At 40.1% G+C, this 18850-nt stretch overlaps 1 protein-coding gene across 1 annotated transcript in view; it reads right to left on the reverse strand.

The window, feature by feature from the left end:
- The window catches only part of LOC122811676 (lens fiber major intrinsic protein-like), a 107942-nt gene that overhangs the window by 65785 nt on the left and 23307 nt on the right, over positions 1-18850 (reverse strand). The window contains exon 2 of the mRNA XM_044083675.1: positions 17159-17323. Within this exon, the coding sequence (XP_043939610.1) occupies positions 17159-17323 (165 nt within the window). The remainder of the gene's footprint in view (positions 1-17158; positions 17324-18850) is intronic.

An 18850-nucleotide genomic window follows, 5' to 3' on the forward strand; every position in this document is an offset into this window, starting at 1 on the left:
TAATTTATCTGCCAGGTACACACTTCTGAATGTGTTCCATTTTAGTGGTAATTGATTTGCTAGATGCACACAACTGAATGGGTACCATTATAACAGTGATTAATTTACCAGGTACACAAGGTTGCAATTGCATGGGTGCTATTATAGCAGCAATTGATCTACCAGGTACACACAGCTGAATAGATGTCATTATAGTGGAAACTGATTTACCAGGTACACACTGCTGAAATGATGCCATTATATTGATAAATAATTTACCAGTTATATACAGCTGAATTGATAATGATACAACTGTAATGGATTTACCAAGTACACACGCAACTGAACAGGCATCATTATATCAGTAATTAATCTACCAGGTACACACTGCTGAGAGTGTTTTATTATAGTAGTAAAGTGCAGCTTTTTCCTTGTGTTATGTATATAAGCCTTAGCTGTGTAGCTGTAATATATCCCCTTCAATTCAGGTAATCCTAATCCACCTGTTCTGCTGGAAGGAACATCTTATCTCACTTAACTCATGCCCTCCTCCCCTCCTAGATAAAATTCCTTCAGCTCTTTATTAATTACTGTCCAAAATGTCTCCTCTGGTTGATAAAATATGTTTAACCTGTATATAAAACTAAAGGGACTAAAAACATTTTCACTGCTTGCATCTTGCTATCCATATCCATAAGCAATAGCTTCTAGTTTCTCATTTTTTTATTATCTTTTTAGTCTCTTCCCACAAATCCTTAGCTGCCATAACAGAATTCTTTTTAATCCATACTCCTAATAGTTAATTTTATTGTGTCCCTGTAAATTAGAGCATTGTTGATCCAATTCATGTGTGGGTATGTAGTTTACAGCTATAGTCTTTGTTTTGTCTTCATTAATTGTATATCCAGAAAAGACTTGAAACTGTCTCAAGATGTTCTAAAACACTGAAATGTTCTTTTCTGGCTTTATTGGGTACAAAATAATATTGTGTGCAAGTAAAGCCAACTTTTCTTCATACCGTACCAATTATATCCTTGAATTTCTGAGTCCTTTATTTTCTTTGCCATTGGCTTTAAAATAAAGCAAAGAACAAAGGGGAAAGAGGAAACCCAGCTTGGTTCCTCTGCTCAAACACAACTTGTCAGAAAGGAACCCTCCCACTTTAATTTTTGCCTCCTTTCCCTCATAGATCCTCCTAATTAATCTTATTATTGCATCAGAGAAATACAAATGCTTCCATGGACATACTCATAAATTATCAGCTTACTCTGTCAATTGTTTTTTCTACATCTAGACTCACCGACAACAGCAGTATTTTCTTATACTCTGCTTTCCCTCTGGATCATCACTGTTCTATCAGTGTTGTCAAATGTTTGCCTCCCCTCCACAAAAATACATTGCTCCATGTATATATCAATTTTGGCAACACCTTTGCCATTCTTTTAGCTAGTATAGATATAAACACTTAATAATCATGGTTTAAAATTGAAATGGGCCTATATGACACTGGATGTTATGGGTCTGTACCATCTTTAAGTATTACAGCCACCACCGCTTTCTTCCAGGATGATGGTGCTTCTCCTCCTTTTAAAATACTGCTAAACAAAACCTTCCAGATCTTTATCACTTTTTTCCCTCCTAGCTTCCAAACTTCATACAGGAATATGATCTATACCTGGAGGCTTTCCTGCAGATTGATCTCCTCCAATCTTATCTGTTAATTGTTGAGTCTCAGTTTCTTGTAATCTTGGCATACTTAGGCCTTTTGTAAATATTTCCATTTGTGCTCTTTCTTGGTTTCCTCATTTCCCTGCTTTATACAAATTTTCATAACATTTCCAAAATATCTCTAATACCTCTACAGGATCTCTGGTTATTTTTCTTGCTGTAAGCTCCCAAAGTTTGGCAACAACTCTTTCTACATTCAGTTGCCTAAGTTGTTGTACTAAAGTTTCTTTGCTCTGGTGTTATTAATAATTTCTAAACTCATGCATATTAACCAGATAGTCCCTGATTTTCAATGTAGTGTATAAAACATTTATTATACAAAATGTCTCTATACTATATGGAATTCATGCATACATACATACATACATACATACATACATACATACACGTGTCTGTATGCACACATGGGGCACATGCACATATGCACACACTCACATGCACTTGCATGCTCACATGTACTCAAACACACCCACACTGCTCTACTTAAATCCAGTGATTAACCTTTGTCATTTTCTTCTCAGTTAAACATTGCAGAGTCTTCTACTCTGTGGGTAAATTTGCAAAAGACTTGCTCTTTGGTCATAATCATTGTAGGAGGAAGGAGGGCTATCATCACACTCAGCCACTGTTGCTTGGTGGAAGTCCAGGGTGAGCAACAAAAGGTTTTGGGGAAAAGATAATGTGCCTTCAATCTGCCAAGAATCGCTCTCCACTTCAACCAGGGATTACTGAGTAGGTGAAAGCATGCACTCACCAATGTGTCCTGCACTGCAGGCCCCTATTTTACTTGGAGACATCTGTTGCACTAGTGGTTAAGACAAAAACACCCCATTCCAACCTGTATTACACTGTGTGACTGTCTTTTACCCTGTTGTGACAGTATCCATTAGGACTGTGGAACAAAAAGACCAGTAATTTATCAGGGGAAGGCTGATAACTGCTGGTGATGGTGGTGGTGGGGGATGAGAAAAAAAGATATAGAAACAAATTGTTTAACCCTTGTTTTTTTTTTAACAATACATCATTGATACAAACTTTTTACTTCCAGCCCACCTTCCATTACTGTCAGCATTGAGTTGCCTGTAAAATTAACTTTCCTTATCTGTAATTTCTTATAGTTTTTTTCCTTTCTGTAGACCACATGATCAGTGCTTGACCATATTCCCTCTCTTAAATGTAAAACCTGTATTCAGACCCTGTACCCCTTGCAGTCTCCATTTTCACATCCCCTCCCTAAACTTATCTTCCAATATTTCTTTTTGCTTTTTCTCCTTCATTACATCCATGTTCTAATCCTTCCTCATAAGATGTAAATAAAGTAACTAGGAAACATGTTTGCATATCTGTAAGACTTTACAGTTCTCTGCCTGTTATTCTTATATACAATTTGTATTTAACAATGCTCTCCTTAAATGATCAGCTTTGTGGCATAGAGAAATAGTGCTGTAAGACCCATATAATCCAAGTTCATTCAGCAGCCAGACTAAGTGCTGAAAGAGCTAGCAGGAGAGGGAGAGGCAGAGGGGTATGAGTCCCAGGATGCATACTACACTTACAATCCATAGTGGAGATCAGTGATGGGACAGAGGCATCTGCCTTTTAGGAGCAATCATGGGCAGGTGAAAAGCACACGCACTGGCCATTTCATACTAAGCCAATGGGCTGCACTGGGCATGCCGATATTACAAGAGTAGGGCTTAAAAGTAAGACTTCCAGGATGGCTGCACATTGAGTAACAGCTTCATTTCAGCTCTCCCAGTATGAAAACAGAAGCTCAGAAGAGAAAGCCAGTAAACTTGTATTTTTGGGTAAATTTCAGTAACTGGCTAGTAAGTGTACTGCCTGGATGCCAGCAAAAAAGAAATTCAGAGAACCTGAAAGAAAATCAATCACAAAAGATAAGGGAAAACATTGACTGGGAAGAATTCTTCAACTGTCAGAAAGAAAGCAGTGTAAGCTCCAGCTTTAGTGCAAGACATGACTTTCAGTAACCTAGAGGAAAAAATAAGTCAAATATACTCAGAGCTGATTAAAATAAATGAAACATTGATAGAATATATCAACTCAAATAACAAAAGGTTGGAGAAATGGAAGAAGCTTTAAACAGATATTCACATGAGGTGATAAAACTGCAAAAATCAGAGTTTGAAATGAAGAAAAGGCTGACTATGAAATTGCTCAAGAAGAGATGTTTCAAAACATGATAAAGTTAGAGAACAGAGCAAGTAGGGAAAACCTGAGATTTTCTGCTATACCAGAGAAGCTGGAAGGAACACACTGTATTAATTTTATGAAAGTGCAGATGGCAACTGGCCCGGTATTCCACAGCAGGAGTTGTTAATTAAAACAGCACATTGTGTGTATGATGCAAACCTGGCCATGAGAAAGCAACTGAGACCTTTAATAGTAAAGATGCAATTGTACCAACAGAAGCAGATGATTCTGAAAAAACTGTGACAGAAGGACAAAGTACTTAAAGTGGGAGATAGCAGAGTGTTTGTGGAAAATGATTACTCACTGTACAACCAGGCAGAACAGGAGTACATTTATTCTACTAAACAAGGAATGTTAGAAGCAGACATGAGATTCAAACCACTGTACCAAGCTATCTTCACAATATTTTCTTCTGGAGGGACAAAATCTTTTTTAGATGCAGAACATGGTAATGAGGAGAGGCAAAACTTTGTCCAACAAGTGAGCTGTTTAACAGAAGGAGATTCTGCTTCTTGTTCTTCTGGAAATAAAGACCACAGAAAAACTGTACCTGTGAAACCTTTACCAATGTTTGAATGGAAAATGTTTGAGAAACAGCAAAAAATATTGTCACCCTTTGTGGCATGCCAATAGAAACAAACAACTCTTTCAAATACCTCATTTTGTAGCTAGACCAATCATTTATATTCAAAACCCATATAGAAAAACTGAGGAAAAAAGTTAACTCCTCTCTTCTGAACCAGCCAAGACAGCTGTAGGCAAAGACATCCTTCTGCCTCAAATCAAATATGGACTACTCATACCAGCAATAGTCTCTAAGAAAAACATCTCCACACTACAGACAAACCGAAAACAAAATCTGTCACTTCACCACTGCCTCACCCTCAAAAAAGTCAAATGGCTTATAGTACAGTACAGAGTAGACCTGTTACTAAGCGCTTTCATCTACAAACTTCTCTAACCTAACGCATTCCCTCTACTAGCTGGCAAATGTTATACTAAACCCATACACTACAACCTCAGATGCTTTTCCCAAACAATTCCCTCACACTCTAGTCCGCACAAACCAGATGACATTGCACCAAACACTCTTTCTCCATCTTTGCTCCTAAAATACGGGAATCCCTCCCCCACGTAAATGAGCTGCAGTCCCCTTTCTCATCTTCAAAGCTGAACTTAAAAAAATTCCTGGATACCAAATCAAGCTGCACGTGCCAAACAGCAGGCCACATCACCCAAGGGCCTCATAAACTTTAACTTTACTCTCTCTCAACTGCCAACAGATCCTAACTCCCCCACCATCCCTGCCCTGACTCTCATTACCCCACAGCATTTTTCACCATGATGTAAACCTGAAATATAATCATGTGAATTGTAAATATGCATTTCTCTCAGAATTGTTGCCGCATCTATTAATTGGTAAAGTCCATTTTTTTGTTATTTTCTGTTCTGCTTTGATGCATATAACTTACTGCCCTCTGTTTTTTATTTTTTTATGAATTATTTAACCTGAGAAGTACCTACAAATTGTCAGTTATAACCATCCCAGTAAATAAATGTAAAATAAAAATAAAATAAAAATTCAACCCCTCATTTCTCTCATTTTTTCTCATTTATGTCACCTTCAGTATCCTCCCCACACACATTTTCTGAATCCAGCTGAGAAAGGTTCCCTTAATGCTTCCATTTCATCTTCTGCTCACACTTCTACTGTTCCTACTATCTTGGTAACCACATGTTCCTTCCCCTTTCTCCTTGATCAGATTCTGTGCTTATGACCTTTGTGTATTAGGAGATTTTTTTATATCGTTGTATCCTTATTGTTGAAGCAATCCTTCATTCCCACAGGGGTAGATGTCAGCTGCCAGAGCTCCCTTTGGCTAGCATTAAACACAACAGATTATGAGCTTTTTGGTATGATTAAATCCCGTCTCTGATGTACTTCATTCAGAATTGTTGTTCTTGGAGATATGTTTACTTATAAAGTAGTTTTTCAGCCTTTTCATAACAGTCACCAAAATACCATCTCTGCATCATGACATGAACCTGTCACAATAGTACATTTCCTAGTCAACAGTAATCTTAATGTGATGTGTCATCCCAGATTATGATTTATTTATTTATTTTATTTTATTTGCAGTTTGTTTACCGGGATAGTCCATTGGGCCTAGAAGAGCCCATTTTCAATGGAGTCCTAGGGAGAAAGGCTCCATAAAACATTATACAATGAAAACAATGCATTCACATTTTGTAATACAGGTGAAGAATGAAGGTATTACATAGTATAAAAATTTGCAAAAATTTACAGTTTACAGTGGAATTCAGATAAAAATAAGAAAAACAAATATTCACAAATAGATTAGTTAACACATTGGAAATATAACAGTGATGGCAAAAGAGTCTCACATGGTATCTCAACAGAGTTATTGTTGGATAGGGGGATAAGAGGTGTTAAGTGTTGATGTAAGAAAAGATGGACAGTAAGAAAAGTAGTATAAGAGTAAATAAGTGAAGAGAAAGGTGGTTAAGAAGTAGTGTAGCTCAGTATGATGAATGAGAAGAGAGAGTGAGGGAGTATGAGAAACAGGCAATAATGTAGAGGAGAGTCATGTGGGGTGAGAGCAGAAACATTCCCAGAGGGATGAGAGATGGGAATGAAGCAAGGTCTTAAAGGTAGAGTGGTTATGGGTGGTATGAATAAGTGGTGGCAGAGGGTTCCAAAGGCGTGCTAGAGATGTTTGCCTGGTGGGTGACCAGGCTTGTGCAGTTCAAGTATATTCTGGTTATTGGATATTAGAAGTCTATTGGGCAGATGCATTTTGAGAGAGGAGGCAAGGGAGGGGCAGAGAGAGGGACTGAAGATGAGTTTGTTAGCATGAGTAAGTTGAATATAGGTAAGATAGTTGGGCAGTTCTAGCCATTTTAGTTTGTGTAGGGTGTTGCAGTGGTGGGAAGAGAATTTGTAGCCAGTAGCAAACTTATAAATGTTGTTATAACAGGAAGATAGTTTTGTCTTTAGAGAAGACTGAAAGTTACTAAGAAGTGGGGCACCATTTAAGAGGGAAGGAATGAGGTAGGCGGTAGAGAGAGCAAACTTTATTTTTTTTATTTATTTCTGATTTGTTAACCAGGAAAGTCCAACTTGGAACAAAGCCAATTTTCAGTGGAGCCCCGGGGAGAAATGCTCCAGACGCATTTCTCTGTAACATGGGAGAAAACCCACATGAACTTAGTAGAAGGAGTGAGATAGTGGTTGTGGCAGTAAAGCATACTAAGTTTTTGGTGGGTTTTCTTTATATTAGCTTGTAGGTGGGTATCAGATTTTAACTGTTTGTCAATAAGGACTCCTAGAAGCTTTGCATGGGATACTACCTCAAGATAGGTATTGTTTTGGCTAGTAATGGAGAATGAATTCTTGTCTATGGTGGTATTTTTTGAAGGAGTAAATATCATGATTTTAGTTTCTGACACGTTGAGTGCTAGGTGGTTATCTAACATCCACTGCTTGGTAGAAGAGAAGGCATCTTGAGTTAATTTTAAGAGACTGAAGGTGGAAGTGGCAGAGGAGATGATCGTAGAGTCATCTGTGTATTGGATAAGTTTAGCGTTAGGAATGCTCTGGTGGAAGTCATTTATGAAAATGTTGAACTGTAGGGGTTTCCTAATATGGAACCCTGGGGTACACCTGTAGGAGTATTAAGGAAGGAGGAGGTGGCTTTTTTCCATTTGATGGCTTGTTGCCTGTCAGAGAGTTAACTAGAGAATCAGCTGATAAAAGAGGTGGATAGATTAACATTAGAGAGTTTAGATAGGAAGAGATTATGAGAGATAGTATCAGAGGTCTTGGATAAGTCCAGAAGGTAGGGTAGACACTAGGCAGCTGGAGTTACAAGCTTTATTGATGGTTTTGAGGAAGGAGAGGAGAGTGGTGGTGGTACTGTGGTCAGGTGTAAATCCATTTTGTGTGGGGGTAAGCAGGTGGTTGTTTGAGGTAGGGTAAAAGTTGTAGGTGAATACATTTTTCTAGAACTTTTTAAATCGGGGATAAAATGGCATTGGCCAGAAATTGAGAATGTCGTTGTTATTACCCCCTTTATGAAGAGGAATAATAAAGGCCTTTTTCCAGAGTAGGGGTACATAGCCTTCTTGGATTGACCGGTTTATTAGAATGGAGATGGGGAAGGCGATGGCATCAGCAGCTGTTTTTAGGAAGTAGGAAGGAAGGTCAGGTTATCTGGATTATGGACAGGAATCCAGAGTACTACTACTTCCAAAGCAAATATTAGATGTCCAGCGTTCAGATGAGAAACATTGATACTTTTCACCTCTACCCATGGAGCTGTAAGCAGCAGGGTTACCTTATATTCTACAAAGCCTAGATCATTTTAGCCCTAGGTTACATTTGGGATCTCCTACAATGAAGAACAAGTACAGCTAAAAGTATGTTAATGAAGCATATAGCAACAAGGGGAAATGGAAGAAGGTAGGGAAAGTTAGGGTTGGAGACAGTAATGCTACAGGAGGTAAATCTGAGAGAAGCAGGTAAGGTTAAGATGGAAGACAGGATGATTCTATAGGTTTGTTGTTGAATATATGGTATAGAGGGATAAAGCCCAGACTGTGACACAAATGACCTAGGACTGGCTAATGACCTGGGTGTTTGAGGAGCCTGTAAGAGAGTGTAGGAACGAATGGCCAGTGCCAGTTTGCTCATCTTAGGTCACTCAAGTAGTAAACCAAAGCCACCTCCCTTCCCCTAGTATGGGTGAACAGTCAGTAGCAGATGTAAACATTTTTGTGAGGGTGTTGGTGGAAAGCTTAGAGTGGGCACTCCCTTAGGTATTAAATGAATAGCAGTTAAGCTTTGTCAAAGGTAGGTCCTTTTTATATCACTGGAGAACATTGGATAGTTTTTTTGCCTTGGGTGGAAACAGCAGATTTATATGGGATAGTATTAATGGAGATTATCATAGTTTTTGATTTAGAAGTGGGGTTTTATGTTTGACATACTAGAAGTTAATAACATGGGGAAGAGATTATGGAAAGGGTAAAGCCATATGCAGGAAACCATATAAAAGACGGATGAAGCAGGGGTCTCCATCACCACCACTGCTACTCTTTGTAACTGAAGTGCTCTGGTTAGAAGGGTAATAGTGATGCTGGATGGACACAGGATTAGTACTCTTCAGTTATTTGCAGATGATTATATATTGTTAATTGAGGATGTGCGGAATGGGAAACTGCCATTGATAATGTGGATACTAGAGGACTTTTGGAAAGAATCAGGACTGGTGTTTCGCTCACAAAAATCAATGATTATTCTAGTGGGGAAGGTAAGCAGGGAAGGGTTAGATCTGTCAGTGGTAAATGAGGCCATGAGGTAAAATACTTTATAATCATTGTGTATCCCACAGTATATGAGATTAGGCAAGTTAACAGTGAGAAAGGAGTTATGGCTACCACAGGAATGTTGATAAATGGATGAGATCATTGACAGGAAAAATTCCACTGACAATTCCACCTCCAATGTTATACTTGAGGAAGCACATTCCACTGAACCCTGCTGAAGGGTTGTTAAAGGAGTGGCAGCACATGTGTGTGTGAGGTTTATCTGGTGGGGAAAAGAGGTCAGAATAAACATAGAAAGGCTTATAGCTAAAGTGGTTGGGGGTAGATATCATTCAAATATAAGAAGATATGTGGTGGTGCTCAGTATGGCGCAGATATTATAGGAAGAGAATAAGATGGACATTAGCTGGTGTCAGAGGGAGCAGGGTTGAGGTTAAAGGACAGGGAGACATATTTTAAAAAGATAGGAGAGGAAAGCTGTGAATGGATGGAGGAGATACACAAACTGAGTCAAGTACAAGCAGGGAAGAGAAGCTGCTCAGGGGAATTTAAAAAAAAGCATTGAGAGGGAGTAAGCAGGAATGTGGATGTTCAGGATTCGAAAATGGGGAAAGGAAGGAAAGATAAAATGATGGTATTTATTTAGGGATTATGGAGAAAGTGAGTTTAAGTCTTTTGAACAGACTGTGGGCTTCTAAGTTTGGAAAAAGGGAACATTTACTATGAAACGATTAAGAAGACAGTTAAAAGAGAATTTTAGGACAGGAGCAAAGATGGTAAAAGAGAGCAAAGACTAGTACAAAGAACATTTCTGAAGTTCTTAAAAGAGTCAGAGGCATTTAACATGTAGGGATCTAGACAGTAGAAGGGCAGAGAAGACCTTAGTGCATTTAAAGAAGTGATTGATCAAACAAAAACAGGGACTGAGGTAATGATAGGATATGGCAGGAAGGTATCCTGCTGTGTACAGAATGCAGGGGATTCAAGCTATGACTACACATGCATATTCTGCATTGCAGGTACATTACTCCTTTTAAATTATTTAAAAAAACAGATGAAGTGAGATAGTGGGTGCTGGAGGTCCGTGGAAGAAGGAGCTGATCAATTGCATATGTGGTGGGAAGGTAAGGTGGCATGAGAGTTATGGAGAATAATGGGAAGCCTTTGTGAAGATGTCTGTCAGAGAGAGATTTGTTTGAGCTGAAAATTAGGCTTACAGTAGAGAGTCGATTATCTGAACGTCGATTATCGGAAATGTTAATTATCCGAACACAATCTTCCAAAGTTTTTGTATAAGAAAAATCATAAACTTTGAATATGTAAATGTTATACGTATTCACTTGTGCATGTTTTTTGAGCTTGTAGCCCTCTCATGTGTAAAAAATATTCTTTATTGTCCACTCCATTGGAATCAATGAACGGTTGAAAAGTGTATTCCCCGTGTGCAGAAAAAACAAGATTTTAGACATTTTTTTTATCTGGTTCAATGTATGTTTTATTATCTGAACAGTTTAAACTACCCTAGGTCCCAATTAATTTGGATAATTGACTCTCTACTGTATTGGGAGATTGGGCAGATGGCAGGGATAGAGTGGGTGAATGCTGAATGTCTGAGTACAGTAACTGTAGTCACTGGAACTGCAAAAAAAGTGACAATAAGAGAATATGTACAAAGTCCAAGGCTGTGGCATCCTGGAATATTTCCCCATATTTTTATGAGAGTCTTGGAGTTATTATATATAAGCAACAGGAGCTTGGCAGGAACAGCCCCCTCCATATCAGGGGTGAGGGGTGAAGTCACCCTGCAAATATCACTTAAAATGTAACAGTGGGTTTTAGAATTTTGTTATTCTAATTGAATCATAGTTTATTTTTGAAGTCCTGAGACTCACATTAATGGCTATTGAAAGGAAGATGGATAAGGGTAGTGTTAGCATGTATGTGGAGGGAATCTGACATATAATCCTAGATAACAAGGCAAAATAAATATAGAGAACAGGAGGGAGTAACATAGAAGAGTAATAACTGGTTGTTCAATGTGAGGAGAAATATAAGATGAAGGGGAGAAATAACAAGTACAGGGAGAATGTGTGGGGAGGGGTGAAGGGAGAGGGGGTGAAAGGGAAGAGGAGAACAGAGATATGAAGGTTGAGGTATGGGAGAATCAGCTTATCAGCTGTAAGGTGGGAAAATAATTGGGCAGAATATTTGGAACTTGGGAAAGGGGTGCTTGTTTTTTACCTGGTTTTGATTTGAACTACTTGCAAGACGTTTGTAGTACAAATTAATGGATGATTTTAAAAGCATTGTGGAGTAGATTTAAAACGTTATTAACAAGATACAAGACAAAAACAAAACAAACAATGACAACAACAACAACAACAACAACTTGGACCTGCATTTTTTTTCTACTCCTGTATATTGAAAAATGCTCTACCGCACTGCTGTTATAAGCTTTAAGAAATGTGATTGTGATATGTGTTCTCTAGTAGAATTCATGCGTTACAAGTGCAGGTAGAAAGTGTAAACAATGACTTGCCTTTTTGCTTTTATGTGTTTCAATACCTACTGTACTGTCTGATGGCCATCAGTCCTCTCATGATCAGTCGGTCCATTTATTCCTGATCCAGGTAACAGTCAATCACGGGAGACCATTGTGATGATGATGGCCTGAGTCCCCACCCCCAGATTTTTACAGAATGTCTAGATTTTAACCTCATATTTTTGGTCTGTTCCTCATAAAAATTTTGGTTTTCTGGCGAATCATTGAGGATTTAAGTCAGAAAATAATGACAGACATTTGAGTTTCGGAGTTCATACGCTTCAAAAAATTCATGCTAAAGTAAAAGCTGTTATAATATCAGCTTTCTAAGTTTGTAATGGCAATATTTAAAAATTGTCCCTACCCCATTATTTATGGCTTTGTCCAGATTTCTTGCACTAAGAGGTTGAGAGGTATGTTTCCATCCAAAGGGATGTGCACACTCCCATGCATGCCTTCCCAGAGAACTGATGCTTACTAAAGCTTGGCAGAGCAAGGCACATTCCCCTACTCCATGGTTGTGCACTGTATTCCTATTTTAACTGGGAGTCTGTTACAGTAGACTGGATCACTTCTTTTTCCCAGGACAGCTGAGCTGGCTTTCTCTACTCTTTCTCACTCTCCCAGATCAGTTCTTCCAGCATGCAAGCCCGTTAATCAAATCTGTGTAATCTCTGTGATAGTCAGGTCTGCATCCCAATACTGGTTCCTATTAGAAGAATGAAAGTCCAAAATATTGAATGGCTGTATACGCAAAAATGCTGTTCATCATAGGTTCATAGGTAGGTACTAGGCTATTGGCCCTAGGGCCTATATAAGCCTAGCCAAACGGTACCCTGGCTTTTGCCACCCAAGAAAATTATTTTCCTGTGCCCCTGTCAAGCAGAGCCACAGAAGTGATCCCTGGGGTGAATTTCCTATCTCCCATCCAATCATCAAGATTTTTCTTGAAGAGTGGTAATGAGGAACTTTGTTTGATATAGATAGGTAGTTTGTGCCAGAATCTGGGAAGTCTCTGGGACAGGAATCTATCCCTCCAGCATGTTCTGTTTATTGTGGTGACAAGATTTAGGTCCCTAGAACATGTAGCTTGGAGGGATTGGGATTTCTTTACGTGGAGCATGTCCAACAGCTCTGGGTTTGACATAGCTTTGTATGTTAGGCAGAGGTCACCTCTGAGTAGGCGATATGCAACAGAGTAAAGCTGGAGTTTTTTGAGACGGTCTGCGTAGGGCATCTGTTTGAGGCTGGTAATCCTCTTTGTGAGGTATTTCTGTGGCCTTTACAGTTGTTGTAGATGTCTTGTGAGGTACATACCAAAAGGGGCGTTGTACTCTATAATGGGTCTAATGAGTGATGAGTAGAGGGGAACAATGACTTCTTTTTTCCTGGATGAGAAACCTTTTGTGATGAGGTGTGCCACATAGAAGGATTTCCTGACTACTGTGGTGATGTGATTATCAAAGGAGAGACTACTGTCCACCTGTGTCCCAAGGTCTCTTATCACACTTTTGGTGTGAAGTAGACTACCGCCTATGTAGTAGTTCATGGGTACAGAGTTTTTACCAAAAGGGATGACTATGCACTTTTTGGCATTGAGCTTGAGGCCATAGCTTTGAAACCAGGCATCTGTCTCAGTGAGGCCCTTTTGTAGGATATCCATGTCATTAGGAGTTTTGATTATGGCTCCTAGTTTGCAGTCATCTGCGAACTTTGTTAGCCAAAGACCTTCTGTGTTAGCCTGCACTTCAGAGAAGTAGATACCAAACAAGAGAGGACCTAGGACTGAACCCTGTGGTACTCCACTTGTCACTGGTCTGAAGCTGGATTTAGAGTCTGCTACTTTCACATTGTGGGTTCTGTCAGTGAGCCAGTTGGCAACCCATCTTGTGACATAGGGATTTATACCTAGTTTAGTGAGTGTATCTATAATTCCAGAGTGGGGGATGGTGTCAAAAGCCTTGGTGAGATCTAGGTAGGCTGTGTGAACCACCTTACCCTCATCTACAGCTTTGGTGACCACTTCAAAGAAGTCTGTCAGGTTTAGGAGACATGATCTGCCTTTTACAAACCTGAACTGGGTAGGGTCCAGAGTTTGGAGATTACCAATGTCATTGTTTATAAGTTCTATGATGATATGTTCCATAACCTTGCAGACCAGGCTCGTCAGGCTAATGGGGGGTAGTTCCTGGGGTCCGTGGTAGCTCCCCCTTTGTGGAGTGGGATAACCATTGCTGTGCGCCATTCAGTGGGCACAAAGCCTGAGGTGAGGCTATGATTGAACATGGTACTTAGGTGGGGTGCCAGTTCGTTCTGTAGTTCATGTAGAGAACGCAGCCTGGGTTGTTGTCAGGTCCCATGGATGCTGTGTTCTTAACTTTGGAGAGTGTGTTTTTTTACCTGTGCAGCAGTGATTACAGGAACTTTGCATTCTTCCAGTATAGAAATGGGCCCTTTAGGGGATGAGAGAGGGTAAAGTTAGCACTGAACCTATCTGCCAGGATGTTGGCAATATCAGTTGGTTATGTATATTTAGTGCCATTGTGATGTAACTCAGAGCAGATCTGAGTGTTGTCATTGAGATTCTTGACATAGCTATAGAATGCTTTGTGGTTGTCTTTAGAATCAGTGACGATTTTGTTTTCGTAACCAGCTTTGGAGGATTTTATGAGGGATTTCAGCTTCTTATTGAGGCTGACCACGGAGTTCCTCCAATCATGGGATTTTACCCTTTTTTGCAACAGTTTCTTTCTTCTGTTGTAGAGTTTGTTTATAGCAGGGGACCACCAGATTGGCTTCCTTTTTTGGAGGATAGCATCTTGGTTCTGTTAGGGATTGCACGATCCATGCACTCGTGTAAGTGCTTATAAAGTGCAATTGTATAGGATTCAGCAGTCGTACCTCTATTGTCCATCAGCATGGGTGTCGTAAAGTTTGCCACTTCTGTCTTAAGAAGTGGGAAATTGGCTTTGGAGAAATTTTTTACGGTGGTTTCCTTAATGGGGGGTAGGGGTGGGATGTGGATGTTTAGGGTGATTTGCTTGTGGTCGGATCTGACCAACGAGGAATTGACCTCTGGTGTGGAACACCTGTTGCCCATGTTTGTAATGACCAGGTATAGGATATTGCTGCCCCTGGTGGGGGTGTGGATAAGTTGATCCAAGGCATTGGAATTTATGAATTCCAGAAAACGTTGAGCACAAGAGTTGGTGCATGAGTAGTTTTCCCAGTTAATGGTGGGGTAGTTGAAATCACCCATTATTAGGGTGTTAGGTTGTACCCTAATATTTTCCAGTGTATCAAGAAATGAAGAGTGGGAATCCTGGGGCATGGTGAGGGATCTGTAGCAAGCTAAAATTTGGACTGCGGTCTTGCCCAGAGTTAGTTGCACTTGGATAATCTCGGATGCATTATGCTGAGCAACTAGCCTGGAGGTGTGGATATCCTTAATGAGTATGGACACGCCTCCGCCTTTAGTGCTTCGGTCCGGGTTAGGTGGCCAAAAAGTGTGGTAAGAATTACAGCCTGGTAATGCAGGGGTGTTCTCTGGAGCCTTGAACTAGGTCTCTGTCACAACATAGATGTCGATGTTCTCCATTTTAAGGAGTGTCTCGAGTGAGTGCATTTTGAGGTTTAGACTTCTAGCATTAAGTAGCATTACCCTCAGATTTTGCTTGCTAGTACCTGTTACTGTGGTGAATTTGTCATTTGAATCTTGCCTAAAAAAGGCACTATAGGGGTGGCAAGAGCCTTAGCCAGTATTCGGAATCCCAAGGGTGACAGGTGCAGGCCATCTCTGGCAAAGCATCATGGTTTGTTGATCATGTCATCCCAGGCAGACAGATACTGGATCCCTTTAGAATGACACTAGAAGCTTAGCCAATTGTTGAAGTCAATCATTTTGTCCTTGTACTGTGGTATCATTCTGGGTGATGGCAGGATGCTACTCAGGCCATGGGTCATACCTGCCTGGGCTACAAGATCGGACAGCTCCTCCATATCTCTTTTCATGTAGTCCAGGGAGGTACGTCTCAGGTCATTCACACCAACATGGACAATGACAGTCATATTTGTACTTGTTGTGGAGTGACCTGAAAGCATGCATTATGTGGTGGATCCTGGCACCTGACAGGCAGCTGACAGTAACTTTCTCCTTGTTTAGCCTGGTGAGTGGAACATCAGTGTGCCTGATTATAGAGTCACCTATGACTAGAGAGTTGGGTACGTTGTTATGCCTTATGGGGTGTGGTTGAGTGGCACACTGAGTTTGTGGGCTATGTGTCATTTGGGTTGTGTTGGGGGGAGGTGGAGGTTGCTTGTGTTTCTGCTTTGGAGGTCCCTGTTGCTTGAGTAGATTTTTTTTGAGAGTCTCCGCGAATGTAGGTGTGTGTTTTGTGTTTCTATGTGTGTGTTTGGTGGTCTAGGTTTTGAGGGACTATGTGATGAGTGTGGTGCAAGTGTTTACCTTCTCCTCTTGACTGTCTAGTCCAGTCTTGGGTGAAGAAAGCTTTGCTTCCAGTTTGGCTATATAAGTGCATCTCTCACAGGTTGTAGTGTTGGGTGGTAGGAGGAGAGGGTTGTCTGTGTACATGAGGCAATTGCTGCATTGCCCCAGGATGCCCAGATTCAACAGATAGATAGACAGGAGAAAACACTGGGAGCTGATCCTTAGTCATGCCTGGATAGGTGCTTATTTATTAAGTACTAAATACTGTTTACCTCTAGACAAGTGAGGAATGTTGAGTGCTGTAGTAATTTATAGCTTATTTAGTGCTTACAATGAGTTCAATGTGTTTTTTGTGAGATCGCAGTACAGTGAAGCTTTCCTCACTGTAGTGCGATCTCGGAGTTGGCATATATAATTAGCAGGAGGGGGTGCAGCCCCCCACAATAAAGGGTTCGAAGTCTGGCATTTTTGCTGTTTACAGCATTTGATTATATGAACATTCATTCATATAATATAGACCCTTCCAATATACCATGATGCTGACAATAGCTCATTTTTCTCCTTTCCTTGCTTTTCTGCCTGCAAGCACAAGCACTCCATGCCTCTCTAGACCAATGTGACCTGTAAGCAAAAGCCATAGATTATAGTTTACAAGCCTTTTATTTTCTGTTGTATGTATATATACATGATGTAAATTGTGTTTGTAAACTTGGTCTTTCAGATCTTTACCATAATATGAGGTCATTAACCACATTTTCAAGCCAATTAAGAGTTGCCTTGTTCTCCTTGGTATGAGACAGAAATGGGCTATTTTTCTCACTTGTAACAGTAAATTGATTTTAAATTCAAATCTGAATTTATAGCATTTTCATACTACTTTTCAAGAAGGAGATATTTACCCCAAATAGATGCCCAAGTGTGATCGAGAATCCAATAGCCAAAGCTGCAGAGCCAAGTCGTCCAGTCCGACGTTCGTCTGTTGTTGCAAAAACACACAGCACATACTGAAGAGTCAGGAACACCTCAACTGTGGTACCTTGACCAAGACTTACTCCAGGACGAAGCTGAAATTAGAAAAATAACATCATTATATGGGTAAAGAATCAGGTCAGAACTCTATAGGACTCATACATCTAGGACAGGCAGTCATGTAAACAATCTGGGTTTATAGAGTCAGTCATAGGTTCATAGGTGTGTACTCGGCTAATGGCCCTGGAGGCTTTACAAGCCAAGCCCATAGAAGTGCCCTGGCATCGTGTCACCCGAAGTGAGTTCCCAGTGTCTCTATCAAGTAGAGCCACTGCAGTGATCCCCGGGGTGAACTTTCTATTTCCCATCCACTCATTAAGATTTCTCTTGAAGAGGGCCAGTGAGGTACTCTGCTTTACATGTATGGGAAGTCTATTCCAGAGCATGGGCAGTCTCTGGGTTATGAACCTGTCCCTCCAGCATGTTCTGTTGATTGTGGTAATGAGGTTGAAGTCTCTGGAGCATGTGGTGTAGAGGGATTGGGATTTCTTTAGATGTAGCATTTCTAACAGAGCTGGGTCAGACATGGCTTTGTAAGTCTAGCAGAGATTGCCTCTTAGTAGACAATATGAGACAGAGAGAAACAAATGCTGTGCTACTACCATACACTTCACTGCCAAGTCTTGAACCCAGGACCCTATGCACTATAGTTAGTGCAACATACCACTATGCCAAATCAGCTGTTTTTTCATGACTGGAGAGCAACAGTTTTGTGAAATGCATGCTCCCTCCACTCAAAAAAATAAACTCTTAACTACTTGCTACAGAAACTGTAAGTCATTTTTCTGCCACAAACTGCACTTCATCTTTATGTCTATAAAGTGTCTTTGTGTGCTTTCCTGAAGGTTTTCTAAAGAAGACTGTTATAAAACCTGACATAAATTAACAGGAATGCTCCACACGTTTCTTAAAATTATTTATTGCCTGAAATATACTTCTTATCCACTTAATAATCAGAGCATTATTTAAATATAGATCACTCAGCCTAATTTCACATTCCAGCCTTGCTTGTGAAAGCATTGCTCAGTCTGTTTTCACTCAGCACCATGGAGGTGACCACTCACATCAATTGGGCAGTTGTAAGGTATGTTTCCCAAATCTAGGAAGAGGAAGACCGGGTCATCCTGACCCTGCAGTGTATCTGATAATGCCTACACTTACATCATTCCAATGCCTGTAAGAAAAGATGAGACAACGTGGTCACTTGTTACACCTTAAGCCATGCTGAATTCACTTGGCAGGTTGTATTCCTGCCGATGATGGACAGCAGCATCTGTCTGTCATAGAGACTTTTCCAGTGACTGCAGCCTCCCAGTCCTTTTATAGTCCCCACTCTATGCTGAATAGGAAAAAAAGATTTTCTTTGGACTCCTGAAAACAGATGCCATATCTCAGTTTGACTAACCTGAAAATGGGAAAAGGATCTCTATAAATTGCTATGTTCAAAATTCCAGAGCACATGGAAACCACTTTTATATGAAATATTGACTTTGCTTGTAGCTGGCATAGTCTCCAGATGAAGGGAAGTAAGCCCAACTAATCTGGGCAAAAAAAATGTCTTG

Source organism: Protopterus annectens, chromosome 9.part0 (assembly GCF_019279795.1).
Source record: "Protopterus annectens isolate FY-2018-M chromosome 9.part0, PAN1.0, whole genome shotgun sequence".
Taxonomy (NCBI): Eukaryota; Metazoa; Chordata; order Ceratodontiformes; family Protopteridae; genus Protopterus; species Protopterus annectens.